General features: G+C 30.6%; 2 protein-coding genes and 1 pseudogene across 2 annotated transcripts in view; 1 reads left to right on the forward strand and 2 right to left on the reverse strand.

The window, feature by feature from the left end:
• Positions 1-13,562: 13,562 nt before the first annotated feature.
• LOC111616082 (histone H1A, sperm-like) overlaps positions 13,563-23,036 on the reverse strand; it is a 22,737-nt gene continuing 13,263 nt past the window's right edge. The window contains exon 2 of the mRNA XM_023357517.1: positions 13,563-13,939. The gene's annotated coding sequence lies outside the window, so the exon portion shown is untranslated. The remainder of the gene's footprint in view (positions 13,940-23,036) is intronic.
• On the reverse strand, positions 20,894-21,748 carry LOC111616081. The gene has a single exon (XM_023357515.1). It carries the CDS (start codon positions 21,746-21,748, stop codon positions 20,894-20,896), a length of 855 nt encoding a protein of 284 aa, XP_023213283.1.
• Positions 22,362-23,036, forward strand: LOC111616086 (annotated as a pseudogene).

Consider the following 23,036-nt stretch of genomic DNA (forward strand, 5'->3'; position numbering starts at 1 on the left):
AAATTTTTGAACTCAAGTAATATAATAATAATAATAATAATAAAAGTGGTATTAATTTAACAGAAATTTAACATAAGAATTAATGCTAAATCTCTTTCTGAATGTATTCTATGTGACTTACGTTCAGTGTTTTTTTATTGAAAAAAAAAACTCGTAAAAATTCAAGAATTATTCGTAAATGAATTTCTTTCGTTCTTTCTTAATAACGTTTAACAAATAGTGGATTTTTAATATATTCCTAGCATCGTTAAGTGTTTTATTTAATTAAGGTTAAAGTTGGTTAAGTTACGAATACATAGCGCTTCCTGGAAACGGTGGATATCTTTCGTTCTGAACATTTTCTTTATAATGTTAAATATATTTGTACAGAACACGTAAGAAAGAAAGCCATGTTTTAATTTAAAAAGTTTTATTTACAAATATAGTATACTTATGACAAATGACAAGATACGAAATTTTCTTAATTAATTAAACTTACTATTTAGATAAAAATTTTCTTTTATACATTTTCTATACAGTATAATTTTAGGTATTGATTATATTATTATTAATTGACTTCACTTTCAATAAATAACAATTTACATGTTTTGTTTCTATATAAACTATATGATAATTTTTCTATTAAAAAAATGAACTTTTGAACATCTTATACAGTATTAATTAAAATGATTCATCTGATATACTTAGTCATTGTCTTTATACAATTTGTGTAAAGACAATGACTAAGGTAATGACTAGATTAACAAATAGATTAACAAATGATAAAGAATTCAATTTAAATATCATTTAGAGATTTGGAATAGACAAGTAATGTTAACATAATAAAATTATGCCAAAAAAGTTCTGTTTTCAAAAAAGAAACTGGATACTATATAAAAATTTGAGTATCTTTACTATGAGCAGCATTTTAAAGTAGACTATGATCTTGATTATTATTGAGTAAAATAAATTATTATTTAGATTAACATTTGAAAGAAATAAAAGTTGATTTCATAGGAGGCTAGATATTTATGTTGCACCAAATATTAAAGAACTGGAATTGATGAAGAAACTGTTTATTGATTTCACCAGCCCATGACTCAGCTAAAGAAAAATTTGGAGGTATCATGGCCAAATATGAAATATTATGTACTGTACATTATAATTTAAGTTCATTTTATGTTTGGCCATATACTGTAACTAGATGAAGTTTTATCATTAACTCCAGTTATAAAATTTTTGGGTAAAATAGAAATACTTAGAACAATTCAAAATTAAAAAGGAAGTGATAGAAAAATTTTTTCTCAACAATAAAGCTTATCATGGGTAAATTTCTGAAGAAAAGTGATAAAATAAAAATAACTGGGAAAAGAATAAAGACAGTTTTTGTTGATAAAATACTGCTAATACTGTAGAAGAAACAAAATAAAACTGAAAACTATTTCTAAGGTACTGTACAGTACTATACAATGAACTAGTAAAAATTCGAATAAAAATCAATAAAGTAGTACAAATTCATGATTATATATCAAAAGGTGAAACTAATATAATCCATACTTAATAATATGATGAATATAGAATTTTAAAAAGATACAGTATCTTGAAATAAGTTAATGCTAACAAAAAGATAAAATGTATACCATCTATTCTAAAACATGTATGCATCTAAAATAATAAAATCTCCAATAATATCTATAAAAAATATACTGAAAATATATAAAATATTTATGAGTAATATTAATTTGAATAATACAACAACAACAGTAACAGAAAAATAAAATACTAAAAAGAGACTTGTCACAGAAAGATTAACCCTTCCACATAAAGAAGGCAGACGTGGCCTGATTGACATAGTTAACCTTCACTACAAACAAATACAGTCACTGCGAGTTTTTTTCTACAAGAAACAAGAAACATCACAGTTACATAAAGCAGTAACTCTAGCAGACTCAAATAACACACCATTAAACTTACACTCACATCATACAGACATGACACAACACATAAAAAGCATAGACACCATCAAGCAATCGTGGGCTCGAAAGGCACTCCAAATATGCACTTCTTACGACCTGGCCCAGGATTTTGTTGACAAAACTGCGTCAAACAGCTGGTTAGATCGGGGATGCCTCTTTGGGGAGACGGAAGGATTCATGATTGCCATACAGGATCAGGTCATAAATACTAAAAACTACAGAAAACACATACTCAAAGATACAACACTCACAAATGACACATGCAGAAAATGTCACATCATGCCAGAAACTATACAACACATCACTTCTGGTTGCAAGCTCTTGGCACAGACAGATTACTTACATAGACACAATCAAGTAGCAAATATAATACACCAAGAGCTTGCAAAGAAACACAAATTGGCAGACATCCACGAACCATACTACAAGTATATTCCACAGACAGTATTGGAAAATAACACGCACAAAATGTATTACGACAGAGCCATAATCACAGATAAAACAATTTACCACAACAGACCAGACATCACACTCATTGACAAACACAATAAAATCACATACATTATAGACATAGCCATTCCAAACACTCACAATGTACAAAACACATGCACTGAAAAAATTAGCAAGTACACAGAACTCGCCCAGGAAATAAGGCATCTGTGGAGGATGGAAAGGGTGCTTATTGTACCTGTTGTTCTCTCCTGTACAGGTGTGATACCACACACACTACACAAAAGCCTGGGAACATTACAATTGAGTAGAAATACATACATCACACTACAGAAGGCCGCTATATTGAATACATGCCATATTGTTAGGAAATTCCTGAATACAGACACTGACACACTTATTTAATTTTTGTTTTTGGTTGCTATGCCTTGACTCTGGTCCGGCATAGTACACAGCCACTGGTATGAACTGAGTATAACCCACTAAATCCAACATAATAATAATAATAGTATACAAACTCAGATATCAAATGAAACAGCAGAAATAAAATGCAAGAAACGAAAATGACGATGGCATGTTATGCAAATAGATATGAAAATCATCAAGCAGTCTACTAAAGATGTCTGGAAAGAATGATGGAGACTATCAGACTATACAATAGCTGGGATGATGTCTCCAAAGACCATTAGAAAATAGGAGTAAAAAATTAATAGAAAGAAATAAAGGTTATTGATAAGAGAGAGAGGATGAGCTGACTACAGTTTGATTGAATAAATAAATACTATAATTACAGAAATTAACATATCTTATTTTTTCTGAGGTTTACCTTCAGATATCTAATAAATTAATACCAGTGTCTACATTATATACACTAGTATATAATATATACCATATTTAAAATATGGTTGTAATGAAAAGTTATATTTGGATACATTTCTAAGAACTATAATTTATAATGTAATTTAATAAACTTAATATAAAACAGAAATTACAAGTATAATATCAATAACAAAAAAAAAGTCAAATTATTAAAATAGAAATACTTAAAATATTTTATCATTAATTTTGTAAATCTAATTTAATGAAGTATTAGATATTTCAATATTAACTAATTAATCAAAGAAATTGTTACAGATTATATAATAAACTGACAAAAAATATTTAAAGATATCTTAAGTGATTTATTATATGTATGTATGTATAAATGTAGTAAGCACATTAATGAGAGTAACTTAAACTACTTACTTATTAATTTTTGGGCTATTATAACATAGGAAAGTATTGTAATCATGTCAAATTTGATCCTTCAAGTATTTTGCAAATCTCAATGTTTTGAGACCCCCCTGAAATCCAGAAAAGTCAAAAAGAGGAAGGGAAAAATTCTTTGCAAGTGTGTGTATTGGCATCTATTTGGTTTAATATCTCAAGATGGGATAAAGATTAAGAAACAAAATTTGGTGTGGTAACTTCAATATGAGGGGCATTGGTTTTCTCTGCTTATTATTGGCATTTAGAAAATTTTTAAAAACTTATCTTTACCCTCAAAATTAGCCTTTTAAAATATAAAAGTTAGATAGCACCATACACAATTTTAACTTTAGGCTAGTGTCATAGTCATAGACTTAAATATCTTTTTAAATGGAGATTTTTATCACAATTCAACAAAATTACTCATTTTAAGGTTTTGTAATTACTTAGCTTATTTTCTAGTATAATTGAAAATTATCAGACTTCCTAAAGGTACCCTTAATTTGATGTTCAAATGCTGGGAAAGTCAAGCAAGAGCCCTTTTTTTTGAAAGTTGTTTTATTTAGAAGCTACAAAAGATATTGAGTTTAATCATAATCTGAAATTTTTGAACTCAAGTAATATAATAATAATAACTGTTGTTTTTCAATTGTTAATCACAATTATAAATTTTATTATAAATCACATAATAATCATAATAGAAATATACTATTTATAGAATTCTATGGAATGATAGATAAGGTGAACAACTATTTTACAATGAAAAGGAGGACAAAAATAAATTGAAGGAAAAATATCGTAATAAAAGAAACATTTTATTCATTGCAACAATAATACACTATAATAATATCTACTGCATGTGTATGTGCCATGTAATATTTCAGTAAGAAGTAAACAAAGCCACTTCCATGTGACGTGCTCTCTCTAAGTCTTTTGTGCAGAGTACATGTGTCTCATAATCACATCTTGCCATACTAGTGTTACCACCCGTCTGGTTTTTACCCGGACAGTCTGGGAATCGACTCACTGTCTGGGTGAACTATTAATTTTGTCCGGGAATATCGTGTGCAACCTGTGTCAACCTTGTTTTTTTTTTTTTTGCTTGTAGGATTCGTATTTGTACACATCTCCAATATCCAATAGAGCTAAGTCATCTGTAGTTGTTCTTTCTTAATTTAGGTTATTTACATTATTCCTACCCAAGTCTCCCTAGTCCCTAACTGTTACTGATTTAGAACCGGCATGTACTGTACTGCACATTATTCTTCACATTGAAAAATGACATTATGCATGCATCAGGAACTTCTGTTCTAACAAACCTCACCTGCCGTCCGGATCAGCAATTTTGAAAAGATGGCAACACTATGCCAGACTATATCAAGCCTTGATGAATCATCATGTTAAATACAAACAGATCACATACAATGAATCGGCTTGGCATCAATCAAATATGGAGATTTACAGATTAGTCTTCATATCGAAAAGGAGGACATGTGGGAGGACACTTTTCAAGGGAGGAAAGAACTTAAAAAAGAAGGACTGTCCTTCCTTGGAGGACGATTGGTCACCTTATGATAGAGACAAAGTCCCAGAAAGGTACAGAACCAGTATCTACAAGGTCCCAGCTAAGTTAGACAATATATCTGAAATTCTATGGAAATAGACCAGTGTTATAAAAAATGTTTCTTTGCAATCTCAGATTTTTCTGACACAACAGATAAAATATTCAAGAAGAAGGTTTCTGGTAAATTTCTAAATGCTAGGGATGCAGATACACTCACCACTTACATAAACCAACATCTACAAATCCAATGTACTGTACAGTACATACATAACATATCAACAACTGCCAGATTATATTGGGCTATTATATTGTGATTAATTTCAAATAATCACAATAGCCCGATATAATCTGGTATTTGTTGGTGTATTATACACACTTACCACTTCTTGGAAGTATGCTTTAATTAACATTATTTAACATACATACATTTTTCACTGCTGGTATTTTTATTTTTGTTTTTTATCTTTTCATCTTCTTGATATTTATTTTATTATTTTTCTTTATTATATCATTTCAAATTTTGTTATCTGGTTGAAACAGCTATTTTAATGCATTAATTTGTTAATATAGAATCCTGATAGTCTATAAATTATACTGGAAATGTTAGATCCAGTGATGCATCCAGGAGAGCCAAGGTGCCCTGGCTAAGTAAAAAGGAAAACAAATAAAAAATTAATTTTGGAAAATTTTCTAATTAAAATTCATTATTTTAATTTGTATTTGGTCTCTTCTATTTCTATACTACTAATGAATTAGTGGTCAGACAAAGTGGGAATTTTATTGAATTTGCATTAAAAAATATTTTTATTCATTCAACTTGGTTCCCAAGAGTAAATCCTGATTGCACCACTGATTAGATCCAAATATAATGCTTGACAATTACCAGGAAACAGTGACATCTTTTGGTATAATTAGTAGTAGACACTGGTGAAGGAAGAACTTCATACCATAAACAGGTAGAGGCACTATGATATCTTTATTAGCATGAAATTGCATTCCTCACTATAGAAAAGGGTAAGAAAACAAAAACAAGAAGTGTACATAAAGAGCATCATGGAATGTATTGACATCCATGAATACTGACAGATTTTGCAGAATCATTATGATGTATGCCCACCTTGAGCAGCAAAGCATAAGATTGTTCTTGACTAGTACACTATTCAGGAATGTGGTCAAGATGTTGTCCCATTTTTTAATGCAACCTTAAAGATCTGTTTTAAAGTTCAAAGAGTCTGGGTGCTGGTTTCCTCTGCTCAACATTTCTTCAGTGTGTGTCCCAGACATCTGGGAGCTGAGGTTCAGGCTATTCCATGTGCTGGATGTACTGTACTTTCTCTCCAGTACTTCAGTAACTCAGCAGTTCTGTGTGGACAGGCATTGTTGTCCACAAATGCAAAGTCAGGACTCATTGCTCTATGGAAAGATGAACACAAACATCCAGAATCTCATGACAATACTGCTCTCCCATAATCAACTATATTGGAAAGATACTCAGCAGTGTTCTGCCATTAATCATACTTGCCCAAACCACGATACCAGGACCATAATTCTGAACCATACAGATTTTTTTTTGTTGGTATCATGTCCCCTGTTCTTGCCACACTAGCTGATGTCCAGAATCTCTTACAACATTGAACCAAGATTCATCTGAGAACATCACCTTGCACCACTCCTGATTCTCTCTATACCACTTTAATCTGGCACAATGATAACAGAAAACACTTCATGGGCTTCCAAGTGTATAGTCCAACAGAATTCAGTCAATGTGATAGGGTTTGGGGAAACTTGGATGCCTGAAGCACTTATAATCAGCAGCCTACTGTGCAGGTGTGGCATTTCTGTTCCTTTTTTGTGCACCTTCCCTGACCACCACCATGCATACAAACGCTGTTATTCTCAACTTAGCAATTTTTTCAATCAGGAAACTATGGTCTCTGACAAACCCATTGCTGTTGCAACTTCAACAACACTTTGGTCTGCCTCAAGTCATCCAACTGGCTGTCTGTGATCAAGTGGTGTGCAGTGACATTTGATATTAGGGAAGCTGTGCTGGCCCTGGATAGAATCATTGGAAGCATTATATGATATTTTAGTCTGTAGCATTGAGCTAAACTGCATGAGAGTGCTCTGTAAAGTGCGTGCACGAATGTGAATAATCTGGCTGCTTTACACTTACTTAAAATTAATATTTTATTATAACTGCATTATGTACAATACAGTACCTTAGTACAAATTTCTATACATGTGAAAAAAATTATAAGATTGCTATTCATATATTTTCACTGCAGAAGCTGTCCCATATTCAACAATACAGGGCTTCCATTGGGAATATACATATACAAATTTATATTCGAATATACAATAGTAATCTTATCATTTTTTTCATATGTATAGAAATTTGTAATAAGGTACATAATGTGGTTATAATAAAATATTAATTTTAAGTAATTCAAAGTACGTTAAAATATGAAAATAATTGCACAGTATGTATTTATATTTAAGAAAATACAAGGAAAGTATTGCTTCCATAGCTTCCATGGACAGTACACCAGTGCCACGATCATATTCACTCAAAGGATGTCATTATGACAACTTCAACTGAAATATTTCAATAAAATTTGATGTTATTGGCTTTGAACCACTATCATATATTATTCTTACAGATGTAATTTTTATGCACTGAGAACAATTGCTGATGATCATCTTTTATGCAAATTGTAGGGATTGCACAACAGTGCCTTCTGCAGGTTGATTCAAATGGTTGTATTGCCACTGGGTGACATTTTATAGAAAAAATGTTGCTGTTCCCAATTGTCAAGCAGTGTATTTCTTGCTGTTTAAAGGTGTTGTTTCTTTGAATATAAATTTTATATTTAAAACTTTTAAAAATAATTTAATATAAATTTTATACTAAAGATGTAAAGAATAACTCATATAATTGTGAATAGGTAAAATAGATAAAACCATATACAGTAGACTCTGTGTCATTTATTAAATTATTATAATTGTATGGATATTGTTATCAAAATTTGCAGGACCCAAAACATACAAGTTAAAATACATTATAAAACCTTGCTTATTTACCAAATTTCTGTGCATATAACTCATAGTAGTGTATACCCATAAAAAAATTGCTAGAATGAAAAAACCCTTTGTATAACCTACCCCAGAGATGATGAACTTATGGCATATGCCCAAAGTGACCTGTTAGGAGAAATCTAGCATGTAACATATCATATGATTTTTTATTTCACCTGTTTTCTCAATTATCCTTTTGGTTTATTACCTGATCATCCTTTTTCAGTCAGCTTCTTTACATTTATTCTAATTAAAGCATATTCATTTCTTTAAATATTGTTATTTCAAGTCTGAAACTTTGGCATGCATAAACATTTTTAAAGTTAATTATGCTCACTATGTGGCATGCAAACTCAATAAGGTTTGTCATCCCTGCCTATCCCATCATATACCTTGTCTGTGGGACAACAGTTGCTGCCATGTGTTTGTAATTGCAGGGCTGTTAATTAAGTGGGGAAGCTGGGGATTTTTACTCAGGTCAACAGAAGACTTAGAAAACTGTTAATGGTTTTTATTATTCCTATAAAATTAATATTTTTACTAACATAAAATAAAATCGTTAAGACTACTACTTTTAATAAATATTCTATGTATTTCATTTGTTCAAAGAAAAAAAAAAAAAAAGCTAAAGCTTGTAGTGTTTTCCACTAAATGTTTGTATGTTATCATTAAATATATATGTATCTATATACTGTATTTTGTCGCGCATTGGTAATTGTAGACTGTTTCCGTAAAGTTCGTACCACTTCTTGAGGTGTAGTAGTGCGAGCCTGTGATTGGCTCCCCTGCCATGACGTATGTTCCCTCGTCAGGACATGGCGCGGGTTATAAAAAGGAAAGACCACGTGCTTAGAGGACTTTTTTCTTCGTTTCACCTGGGTTCGTGTCGGGTCGTTGGCAGAGGAAGGAAGGTGAAGAACAAAGAAGAAAGGACCACGTGGAAGGAGGACAATCGTGTACTAAAGGAGAGACTTTCAGCATGTATCAAGATCATCTGCCATGTAAGAACAGTCCAATTATCAAGTTATAAAGAACTAAGCCTAATTGTCGCGTCGGGCAATTTATGTGTGATTGCAGCGATTCCTAATTGTCGCGTCGGGATTTTATGTTAGATAACTCCGTCGTATTCTTGTGTCCGGATCAAAGGGGTGACGAGAGCCCCCTCGCGAAACAAAAATCGTGTGTGAACCTCAGATGTGTATGTTCGTGAAATTAAATATGTTCAGTGTTTTGTCAATTTGTGCTGTCTTTTCTATTCTTAATCTCCACGCTAACGTATTTCGGTACGCTACGGTACTACAAGCTCTATTTTGGGCCGTATACAAGCTCTTAACAACCATTGTAATTGCAATTTAAAATTGACATATAACACATACATCTTTCAAACTTTTTAAAATACATAATCCATGTGTTATACACAAAAATATGAGTAGAATTTGGTTATTATTACTTTCAAATTATAAGCCCTCTTTTAAGCATTAAATTTAAATTTAATGCTTAAAAGCAGCAATTTAAATTTAAATTGTTTTAATCATTATTTACTTGCAATTACAATAATTTAAATTGCAAGCATATACTAGCTATTGTTGAAGTTGGTAGCAGATAAACAATACTAGATGAATATATAAATTAATAATAATGATCGTTACAATTAAAGAATCTTGAAGTTTTACATTTTTTAATTGTTTTTACATGTCTGTTTAATATTAATGTCAATGAAACCAGATTTCTTCTAATTGCAATCTTATTTACTTGCTTTGCTTAATGTTATCAGTTTATAATATTAAATCTGAATTCCATTTATTCCAAATAATTTTCTCCACTACTATTTTTTTTTATTATTAATTGTAATTATTATTATTTTTAAACTAGCAGTCTTTGAAGACATTTAGTTTCGTCTTTCATCAGCTCCATAATATTATAGAAATNTTTTTTTTTATTATTAATTGTAATTATTATTATTTTTAAACTAGCAGTCTTTGAAGACATTTAGTTTCGTCTTTCATCAGCTCCATAATATTATAGAAATTAAACAAGTTCAACTATTAATAATTTAAGGAGTCACATTGTTTTTATTTTGATAAATCAATTAGATTTGTTAAATTATTAGGGGTTGGATTTATTTAATTTGAAGGTATCATTTTACAAATGCTTGACTGATAATGATTAATTAATTCTTGAAAATTGATAACCACATCAATTAAAATACAGTATGTACTTTCTTATTAAAATCCTATTGATAAAGAAACTTAAATTAATTTGTTAAAATGATGTTGTAAGGTAATTACTCCTACTTTTAAAATTTATTTTAAATTTCAAATTAACATAAAATGATAATTTTGTTAAATTGTATGAAGGCTCATAAGAGATCTAATTTTTGTAAATATTTATTATCATCATTAATATTGGTTGAAGGTTGTTTGTTGTTCTGACATCCTCCCACTTCAAAGATCTTTAATAACAGATGTCGGCATTGGTCCTCTTTCATCTTCCCCTAGAAAACATCTCACTGAATTTCTTGGTGTTCTTCATTTAAGAGTTCTTGGAGTTCTGTCATATCAGTTTCCATTATGAGCTCTTCAATGCTCTTTATTTCTCAGATGTGATTTTTCATTACTCTTTTAGATGCTTGAGTCTTCTTGATATATCTTTTTTAGCTAAAATTGTGCCTACTGTAGACCTGTTCAAGCCATACTGTCTAGCAACATCAGTCATCTGTCACTCTTTACCTTGGCTATTAATGAATATCCAATGGGACATCAAACTCTTGCCCTTCATAAATAAAAACCAATGCAAAACTTAACCTGCCCTAGTCTTGTGAAGACTATAAAAAATTATTTGTCAGAAACATAAACTAAAGGCTGAAATTACAAGGGGGAGTTTCAAAATTCGGAGGAATACTATCTGATCGGTATTGGGTTGAGTGTTGATGTCGTCTTTAGAGCTCCAAAAGATTTCGATTTGTCACCTAGAGACAAGGGAAGAAAAATCGGTATTCACTATTTTACATAGCTTCTTTTTGTGTCTGTTCTGTGAAGTGTCTGAACATAAAAATCTTTTGCGAAAGTGTTTGTTATCCAATCACCCACTGTATGTGCAATTTAGGGTTGTCTTTTAATGCACAATATTGTGTTAATGAGACCACATCATATTTTTCTCTTTCCATTATTACAAGTTGTTTTGTTTTATTGTTCCATTTAACATCTCTTTTCTTAATGTTACATGTGCTTTGAACATAACATAAAACTGTAGGACAGATAGGGCCAGCTGAGGTGTAAACCTTTTGGTTAGTTTTGTTCACCTCAGTTTACAGTGGTACCTCAGGATATGAAATTAATCCGTTCCAAAACTGAGATTGTATCATGAAAATGTCGTAAGGTGAATCATTTTTTCCCATATGATTACATGTAAAACCAAATAATTCGTTCCAACACGAAAAAAACACTCAAATTAAAGCTAAGTAGTACATTAAAAAAATAACTATAGTAAGGAAAACACTGAAAAATGCATTCTGTAGTTGTAAGTGTATAAATAACCATAATAGAATAATAATTGATAAAAAAAAATGTAGTTTTATTTGCACTTTACCTTTGAGGATAGACGGTGGAGATGTAAACTGGTGGCGGAGGAGAGGGAGAAGGGAAATGATACTTAAACTTAACTTACATAACATAATGTAACAATAACTTAAAAATAACTTAGAAAAGATAAAAAAAATTAGTGTTGTTTTATATATTATTTTAAAAATTTTATTCCTGCTTTTTGCTTTTTTTCCTTCACTTCTCCCAGCACTTTCACTGGATAGAGGTCGCTTGGTAAAATATCTATCCAAAGAGGTTTGGCTTTGCCTACTTTTTAAAATGTTTCTAAAATGACTTAGGCAAATGTCATTATTCTGAGCAACAATATGGCCAGTGTGAACCTTTTCGGGATGTTTCTTTTCAATAAAATCAGTCACTTTCTGATAATACCTCAAGATTTCCTTTATTGAGCGAGATCCTTCCACGACGAAGCAAACATGCAGACTGAGACCAATGAAGTGAATAAAAAATGGCACTGCAAACTAATGTTGTCATATGGTGAGTTTTTGTTCGTATTGTGGAGCAAAAATATGTTCTAATTTCATGTCGTATCCTGTAAATTTGGTATGCTGGGGTGTTCGTATCCTGAGGTACCACCGTAGTAATTTTTGTAATATTTCTACAATATTGCAAGTTTTATCTTTAACTTTACACAGGTAACGCCTTTTACCCCACTTTAATAGCATTTATTTTATTTATATTCTTAATTCATTTTAGTTTCACTCATTTTCATTTTCTTGTTTTGGCTTTAATTCTATACCTTTTATCCAGGAGTCGCAAGTAATTTTTCTCACATAGAGGTTTTGCATGTATGTGATATATACACATATAAATGTAGTTAAACACTGTATAAATGTTAAGTTTAATGTACTTTATGTTGCAGAATTTATAACTGTACAAATAAGGACTGAAGAGGAACAAATAGCCTGAAATGCATTTCCACCAGTTTGTATAGAAATAATGTGTCTTAAATAATAAAGTATTCTCTTTGCCACACATTCCCTGTATAAGTTTGACACAGGAATTTTAAATTTTGTGTTTTTTCCCAATGAACATAAAGAACATGAAGCAATCAAGTATTAAATCATACAAGCAGTTTATAGTTATAATCTAATGATTATACAGTATTTTAAAACATGTAAAGTCATAATAAATATCATTTGATGTTAGTCATTATAAAAGTACTGATATTATTTATCATCAATAGATCAAGTGGATCCAATTATTCTGTGTATATATATATATAATATATAAATCAATTTAGAATACTTTTAATTTTGTTTTTCAGAAATATATATATATATTACTGAAAAACTAGCATGTAATTAAAAAGTAATTTTTCATCATTAAATATGATGATTATTATTAAAATATTTTTTACTAAGTATCATTCTTTTTTTTCCTATATAAGCTACAAACAAAATTAGAAGTATTCTAAACTGATTTATATTATGTACAGTGCACACATATTTATATTGATATATGAAATTTCTGTGTAAAAGTATGTAACTTTTAAATGTATTTGCAATATCAAGTAGTCATTTGTTTAAAACAATGAGACATTTTAATGAATCAGTTACTATTATGAATACAAGAATTTTTAAACATGAATTGTAAAAATATGATTTTGTTACAATGGTGATAAACATTTTAAAAATTACATTCATATTAAAATTTTTACCTCTGCTAGTTTACAGGAGTAACAAAAATTATGCTCATATAAATATTTAAAATTATATATTCAGGATTAAGTCATATACAACTTTGCAAAATAATACGTTCTTGATGATTTTTCTTCATGAATTATTATACAAAATAGGAAAATTTTCTTAATTACAAAAACACTTTAGTTTTAAAGAAAATATGTACATTTGATAGAAATGTAAATATTACAGGATGCTAAATGGAATTTTTACTAAATTTTATATGTTATATTTTCCATTTATGTGATTCAGTCTTAATTTTTGTAGTTCATGAGTTCATGTTTAACTTCTTTATACTGCCAACTGAATACTGTCTTCAAATTGTCAGATTTTTATTTTGCAGAAATTTCTTTTAGCAACCTAAAACAAAAACAAAATGTAATTATTATAATTTCACATCATGATTTAAAAGAATACCTTTAATGTCATTAATCTAACAATTAATTAAAAGGAATATATATCTTATTACTGTGCATATAAGAACATGTTCTTATAGATGGGCCAAAATACTATATTCAGCAAAGAATCTAAATTCTTAGTATTTTAAAAAATCTTTTATATAGTGTTGGAAGCATTTTTTATTTGTTTAGTTTTAGTAATGGTTAACACAGACATTTACTCATACATTTAACTTACATTGACATAGCAATGAATTACTGTTATAAGCAAAAACAAGCTTGAGACATAACAGCATGTTCTTATTTGTGTGGAAATATGGTAATATTCCATATACTCGTATATATAAAATACAAGTCATATACTACATATATGATATATATCTGTATGTATAGGAAACATTTAGTATTTATCAAATACTAGAAATTAGTTTAAACAGAAAAAGTTCATTAGATATCAGCAGTAGTTCACAACTTCAATGATTCCAAATGGAATGCAAGAGCTTTAGGATCTTCAAAACATTGAATTTTGATATACAATATGAAGTTTTTATGAAAATTATTTGAAAACTTCAAATTTAGGCATTATAAATAAAAACCAGTTCAAATAATTATCTTTTAGTTTATTTTTTTTTTCTTTTTGTAAGTTAGTTCTTACTACAATATTTAAAATAATAATTTTAAAAAAGATTTTTGTAATTTTTTAATGTAAAATATTTTAAAAGTATTGCACTTAAAATAATAATTTTTAAATAAAAATCTTTGAAAAACAAAGATAATCTAAACATTTATATTCCTTTAGAAAATGACATCTAAAATTCTTTTTGTATATCCATAACTTACTTGTTTAGATAAAAACTAATGATAGATCTTTTTTCAAGAAATTTGAAAAAAAAGGAAGTTTAATTTTAAAATCAATTAAAATTTTTAGAAAATAGCAACTAATTGAACCTTAAAAGAAATTCCAGGATAATTAATTGCAAATTTGTTAATTATCCTGTAATTTCTTTTAAGGTTCAATTAGTTGCTATTTCGTATAATATATTCCAGGCTTGCAGAGTTTGAGCTAAAATTCTTAGACTAAAAATGTTATTCTAGATCTAAAATACTAGAATTAGGATTTAAATTAAATAAGTTAAATCCTGAAGTGTTTATCATTGTGTGTTAAAAGAAATTTGTTATATCTTGTTAATTTAATCTGTTTTAATTTTGGTTTTTATCCTGAAAATGAGAAATTCAAGTACTTAAATATTGTTTCTAGATAGCTGTAAAAATACTCTTTCATATTAGATATTTACTATAGATATATAACTATTTAATTTTAAAAAATATGTAAAATATTTTGAAAAAATTCTCCTCCAACAGAAAAATAATAATCCAATTGGAATAGTTCTATTACATTTTAATTACACAAAATGCATAAAACAACTGCATTTAGCATTATAGTAGATCACTGTGTTTACAACCTAATTGGTTCCTGGAAAACCACTGTTAAATGAGCTTGAACTATGATCTTTTAAAGGTTGTGTTGTAAACTGAACTCCTCAGAAATGCAATTTGGACAATAAAATACCATGCCTAGATGGGGAAAAACTATGGCACTAAAATATAACCTTTCAGAAATCGCAATAGAAAACTTATAGTTACTTTAGTTGTAAAAACAGAAGGTTATAAAGTGAGTAGTTGTAAAGCTGGAAGTCTGCTGTACAAATACTTTTTAAACAGATAAAAAGTGTTCCTTAAGTCTAATATCTAAATTTCTTCTTGTGACCCGAATATAGTCCTTCTTAATTCCTAATTGCTGATTTTCAAATGGAATTCTGTATACGCCCACTTTTTCTTCTTTCTTAAGCATGTCTTTATCGTTTCTGAGTTAAAATCAGGAATTAGGAAGGACTATATTCAGGTCACAAGAAGGAATTTAGGTATTAGACTTAAGGAACACAAGTGTGACATTAATAAAGGCACTGCAACACAGTGTGGTGTTCTGAGTGAGAGGTACATGATCCCGCGAGCAAAATGGTACCAAAAAAAAAAAAAGAATCTTAACACAAAGTATTATTTTTCTCACTGAACAGGTTCGTTTATTGGATCCCAACTTTACAATTTTCCGAATTTTATACATATACAGGCGCTCAATGGTACACCTCAAAAACAGTTATCTTGCACCCACGCGACAATCTGACGAGGACCGTAATTACTTACACTAACTTATAACTAAAGATGGAAGAATAGAGGATATAGAGATAGACAAGGAAAGAAGTAGAAATACCCGGGTTTCTTGCGATGAGCCCTTGGTTGGAGAACACTTCGGACTAAGAGGCCTTCCCTCGATGATCTCTCTCTGCACTTTTTTGGTCTTAGGTCACTTCTTACTTATAGACCTTTCGTCTACAGTCTTTTTCTTTCGGATTGAGTCGTCTTCCCCAGAGGATCTCTCTCTGTACTTTCTCATCTTCGATCACCTCTCACTTGTAGACTTTTCGTCTACAGTCCTCTTTTTTTTCGGACTGCTTCGTCTCAGATCACTTCTTACTTGTAGGAGCACCTCTATGTTACCTCCTACCTACTCGAGATCTCCACTCCATCTCGTACCCTTTTTCTCCGTTTTGCTTCCGGGCCTCACTTTTCCTTTGTTCTTTATTTCTACGAAGAGGGTAATCCTCCCCCCAAGGGCAAAACGGGTTTAGACAAAGAAAGTTCTAGAAGGATTTAGACAAAGAAATATAGCATAATTGTGAACCAAACAGAAAATTAAAATATTTGCTGACATTTCTACTGAAACTAGTTTTAATGTCAAATAGAACAAATTTTACTTCCTGACTTGTTATTTATAACACTTCTTGGGAAAGTATTAAAATTGTGTCAAATTTGAATTACAGGTATTTTTTGCAAATCTCAATGTTTTGAGACTCCCTAAACCCAAAAAATCAATAACTAGGAAAAATTCTGTGGATGTGTGCAAGTGCATTTTGGTATCTATTTCATTTAATAACTCAGGATGGGGTAAAGATTAAACAAAATTTGGCATGGTAACTTATATTTAAGGGGCATTGATGCTATTAAATTTTGGTGGTTAATGTTTGAGGGAGTGGGCAGGTAGAGGAGTCACGTGTCATATTTCAGGTGGATTTGGATTTAATGATATCTTCATTGTACTGCAATTTGAAAAAAATTATAGACCTATAAATTCCCCTTTCATCCATTTGTCTTTCCTTAATCTTGAGAACAAAATTAGAAAGATACAATCTGAGATCAGATACAAAACCCTTACGGGTAGGAGGTCCCAATTACCATATATCTGTGCAGATAAGACGAGGTATAAATTTTCGTTGAAGTTTTAGCATGTATCTGTCCTATAAGACGACCCCCGAACTATCAACTACCTATGAATTTAATTTAGATCAGCAATCATCATCTGAATAATAATAATGTATAGCATACACGGAATTATGTCCAATTCATAATTTTTCGAATGAACAAATTTTATTTTCTTGCATCTGGCAGCATGCCTTGCTATTGTTGCAAACATTTGCACTGATTTGGGCATTTGGGTGACCTTGACTATTCACAAAAACATCGTAAGGGCTATTCTATTTTGTGGACATACCCTACTCTCTATTAGTAAATAATTACAGTTTGTCTGCTTTTTATAATGGTTTTAATTTATATAAATTTCATATCTGTCCTATAAGATGACCCCAGATTTTGGAGGCCTTTTTTTATGGTTCAACTATCTATCGTCTTATATAGTTATCGTATATCTGTGCAGATGTGACTTCCAGTTTGCATCGGAAGTTCTTATTATTTCAATTCAAAAAGTTTCCTCTGAAAGCTGTTAGATAAGATGACCAACACAACTCTATTGTTAAAGGAAAAGTATGATGTACAGGGACAAACCACTACTAATTTGAGGTGGAGAAGATATTAGGGTTTGTTGGTTTTTAAAACCCAGTTTTTTGATGAAATTTATATACTCTAAAAACAGAGTTTTTGCAACTAAAAAACCAGTTTTTAAGCCTAGACTTAAACATAAAAACTAATTATTTTATTAAAAACATCAACATTTTGATACAAAATAGTCTCTGGCATAAAATGGGAATATTGTTAAATACAAAGTTTCATAAAAACAAAAAATCTCCCTATGCCTAAAAAATGTCCAATTCTTCCTACAATAGGGAGAAATCTTGCAACAATGGAAAAATGATAGAAAGATTTGTACACTTAAAAAATTCTACAGAAGATGACTGCAATGATGAAAAAGTGGCAAAGAAAATCAAGCCATAGCTTTAAAAAATGCTATGGAAAAATCAATATATAAATATCTTCAAGAACCTGAAGTGACTTCATCCAGTCTTAAAACACTAAAAAAAAAGAGTTTTTAGTATTAGAGGTTACAAACAGAAGAACGAACAACTTAGATTTATTATTTAATGCTTTAAAGGTGATTAAAAATCTCTCACTTGCTATTGAGCTGGGTTTTTCTATTTCTGGCAATTTTGTGTGCAAAATAAGGACACAGTTGAGCAATAGATCTATAGATGTTCTTTGCTTTCTAAAATCATATTTTCTTAGAAAAATAAGTAAGAAATAAAATAATATTTTGTAGGCATTCATTACTGTTTGTTTTTCTTTATGGTTTTCTATGGAGTAAATTTTATAGTTTAATGTGATAATCTACCATTTTCTTTTTTTGTTTTGTGTAGATGTCGGTCAATTTTTTGTTATATTTTTGAAATTTTATAAATAGTAAATAAATTAAAAAGTTTTAAAATAAGTTGTAAATATCCCTTATCTCCATTTTTTGGGGGTGAAAGAAAATTTTAATTTAGTGTCATGATGTTTTTTAAATTTAAATCTTATTCAATCCTACCTATGTATTAGCACTTGCCATGCTTTATTTGAATGTAGTTTTATAAGCTGATGATGATCTGTAGAGAGACTGAAAATGTTTATACTAATAAAAAATATTTGGCTCTGAACTAAGAGGTTTTGATGTATATTCTACATACAATGGAGCCAATATAGTCTGAATTAGTATAACTGGTAATTGTAGTTAGATCACATATTAATAGCTTTGAAATAATTTATGAACTAATTAATTGTCAAATATGATATTGAAACTATTTCCTAAAATTTATCATCTTGTAAGTGAAATATAAATATTTTTACTGATAAACAGTTTAAGTTTACTATATACTGTACTTTATAAACGACAGTTGATATCTTAGAATTTATATTCAATTTACATTGTTACTCCTTCAAAAATAAAAACTGAAATCTTATTTTCTGTTAATTTTATGTAAGTGTGTTCTTCATTTATGAACAGTATTTGTTTGGAAGTGTTGAGAGCTTTTATTTATCATATTTTGCTGTGTATAATGCACACTTTTTTGCCGAAATTTGTGAGGGAAAAATAAGAATTCACATTGTACATGATCAATACTAATTGTATATCTACATAAATGTTTTTAATTCTTTTATTTATGCTTATGAGTTAAAAAAGTAACTCCAGAAATCAATAAGATATCTGTATGCAAAATAATATCCTGAAATATACAATAATCAGTTTTGTTGAACTTGCAACAAAAACAATTTCGACGAACAATTCAACAAACCAGTACATAAAATTTCTTTATACATGTTAAGAAACAAGTGCTAAAATTCCTTCATAATATTTAAAAAAAAAGTACATTATTATAAATTAATAGTTTGAATTGAAAAATTAAAGATTTTTTTCCTGAAAATTTGGGGCAAACATGAATGTACATTACATGGAAACTCTTAATAATCAAATTGTCAACCTAGAAATCTTAGTGTGTGTTCATCCTTCTTGACTTAGAAGACAATAGAAAAATCTTAAAATTTAATAAGAAAAATCTAATATACATGACTATTGACCGTATTCATCACGCCAGATGGCAGCACCAGCATAAAAACATCCTGGACCATTGATACTTCCGGTTCGCTCTGTTTCCTTGCATGCACAAGTAAACAATATCTGTTCCGAACTCTTCTTGCAAACGTAATATTTTATAATCTGCGCTGAAATGACATCAAGTGGTACATGTTGTGTAGCAGTAGGCTGCAGCATGTGGTCTGGGACGAATTTATTATCCAAAATTAAGATGTTTCGCTTCCCAAAACAAGAACCTCAGCGCGGAGCTTGGGTGTCAGCCATCGCTCGAAAAAACTGGCAACCTTCAACTTCAAGTAGGCTGTGTTCGCGGCATTTCATTTCAGGTATGCAAGAATTCGTTTAAAAGCATATGAAGATTGTTACGAACTTCACAATTAGCGATCGTTTAATTTAAACATAAACATTTGCTTTTACTGTGTTTACAGGCGCTCCTTCATCAGAGCAGAATAACCCTGACTGGGCTCCTACATTATTTCTACCAAATACGATATGTAACGAGAAGCAAATTCATCAAAAAGTTGCAAGGTTCGAACGATTAAAAAAAAGAAGAAAAATAATTGCTTCAGGTATGTTTAATGTTGACATTGGATAAAAATTTTGTTCTTACCAGTAGATAAAGCATTTATGAATTTATGTTAATCAAGGCTCAACTTTTTAGTACCATTCTCAAAGCCAGGAAGTTAGTAACTTCCACAACTAGTTTATTAATTTGGTAATTAGAGCATGGTTAATGAATCAGATATTTTAAAAACTTACTAGCATTTTAATGGCAAAAAATGTTAAAGTATTAAAAGAGGATTAAAATGTTACTTGTCTTCTGGAAATCATACTGAAGTCAATGTAATATAACACAATGAAGACAAAATTAATTTTATTTTGTATATGTGAGCAAGTAGAACAAGTGTTAATTTCAGCTGTTGCTTAACTTCTGTATGTCAACAACTGTGCACTTCAACTAGTATAAATTTAGCTCTGATACTAGTTTGAATAGTATTGTAATTAGCATAAATTTAATTTTANGGTGGAGCCCACATACAGAAGGTTTTTATCACATCTGCGATCTATAATCGGTATGCTGTAGACCCCTGACAGCTTATCCTTGTCCGGTTGATCTTTTCCGTTGGTTAGGATGTTGAAGATCGAAGCGCATCTTCTGTATGCTATACGTATGTGGTTCTTTTTAGCTATTTCTCCATATATTCTTCCAATATACGGATTATAAGTGACCGGAATGATCTTATCCATATCTTGTCGTTCTTCTCTTAGCGGAAGGTCTTGAGTTGTGTTTTGATACTCATGCCATAACTTGCTTACGAGTCTGCCGTATCCGTGTTCATCGGCTATTCTTTGTATACATCCTAGCTCTGATTGTAGGGCTGGCTCGGTAGAAGAGTGTGTGTGTGCTCTCTTAATTAGAGCCTTAAATGGTGCCACTTTATATTGCGGTGGGTCACATGACCCTACTGGTATGTATATACCTTTTGTTCCTAGCTTACGGTATACTGCCGTTTGAATTACCGACTCTTCTACCTTGATATCAATATCCAGGAAGTGTATATTCGTTTGGTGCGCTTGTTCTATTTCTAAGGTTAATCCATATGTGTTATTATTCATTGTGTCGACGAACGCCTTTATGTCCGGTATTTCTTTCCATAATATGATAATATCGTCAACATATCTCTTGTATAAAATGATGTTGTGAAGGTGGTGTGGTAGGACCTTAGCTTCGAGTAGTCTAACCACCATCTCGCATAAGTCCCCAGAGATCGGACTACCCATAGGGACTCCTCTTCCTTGCGTGTACACGCTACCTTTGAATTGGAAGAATGAATTGTAACACAATAGATGGGCCATCTCCAGAATTTGCTGGTGTACCGTATTATTGTTGATGATAGATAATAGTAAATCTCTGATGGTGCAAAAGGCAGGCGGGAGAAGGATTGATGGAAACAGCGACTTGAAATCCAATACTGTGAGAAATTTTGGTGTTACGGGTAAGGGTTCGAAAACGTTAGTTTTGATTCGTTTTGGATCGTTAAGAGTTAGACACACCGGTAACAGGTTAGAAAGAGGTAATTATATTACTATTCTCCGGTGTTGTGGTAAAGATGAGTAGTCAATTAGCGATGCCGGCTATTTTGTATATGTGAGCAAGTAGAACAAGTGTTAATTTCAGCTGTTGCTTAACTTCTGTATGTCAACAACTGTGCACTTCAACTAGTATAAATTTAGCTCTGATACTAGTTTGAATAGTATTGTAATTAGCATAAATTTAATTATACGAGATGTTTTTTCATTTTTTTACAGACACTTCTAATGACAACCATGAAATTGCTGCAGTGGTTGAATCAGTGCAATCTCAAGAATGTGCTGTTGAACAAATTACAATACCAAAGCAATTATACTGTGAGTGAGTTGGTAGAGAAAAATGAACAGCTTCAACAAGAAAATGCTGAGTTGCAGTTGAAGTTGGACACCCAGACGTTACGAGCAAACTACTTTCAGAAGACAGTGACTATGAGTGATACAGATTTTATTTTAAAAGATGATAAGCTGTTAAATTTTTATTCAGGAATAAATGGTGTTGACATTTTTAAGTGTGTCACTGCTTATTTGAAACGTTTCTGGAAACCAACTTTATCAACCCACTTGAGTTTATCTGAGCAGTTTTTGTTAGTTCTAATGAAGTTGAAATTAGGAACATTGAATGAAGACCTTGCCGTACGGTTTCAAATACCATCTTCAATGGTCAGCAAAATCTTTCATGAATGGTTGGAAGTTTTGCATTATAGTTGAAAAATTTTTGATTAAGTGGCCTTCCAGACAAGAAATCAAAAAGTACTTGCCTTCTTGCTACAAGCATCCAGACTTTGAAGGGATAAGATGTATTATTGACTGTAGTGAAGTTTTTATTGAAAAGCCCAGTAATTTGCTGGCCAGGTGTCAGACTTACTCCAACTACAAGAGCAACAATACCATTAAATTTTTGGTTGCCATAGCTTCTAATGGTTGTGTGAGTTTTGTATCTAAGGCATGGGGAGGTAGAGTCAGCGACAAGGTTCTTACCAAAGAAAGTGGTCTACTTGATTTACTAGATAGGGGCGATACAGTGTTAGCTGACCGAGGTTTTCAAATAACAGAT

This window comes from Centruroides sculpturatus, unplaced genomic scaffold (assembly GCF_000671375.1).
Source record: "Centruroides sculpturatus isolate CEXI.00-Female unplaced genomic scaffold, Cexi_2.0 scaffold2118, whole genome shotgun sequence".
NCBI lineage: Eukaryota > Metazoa > Arthropoda > Arachnida > Scorpiones > Buthidae > Centruroides > Centruroides sculpturatus.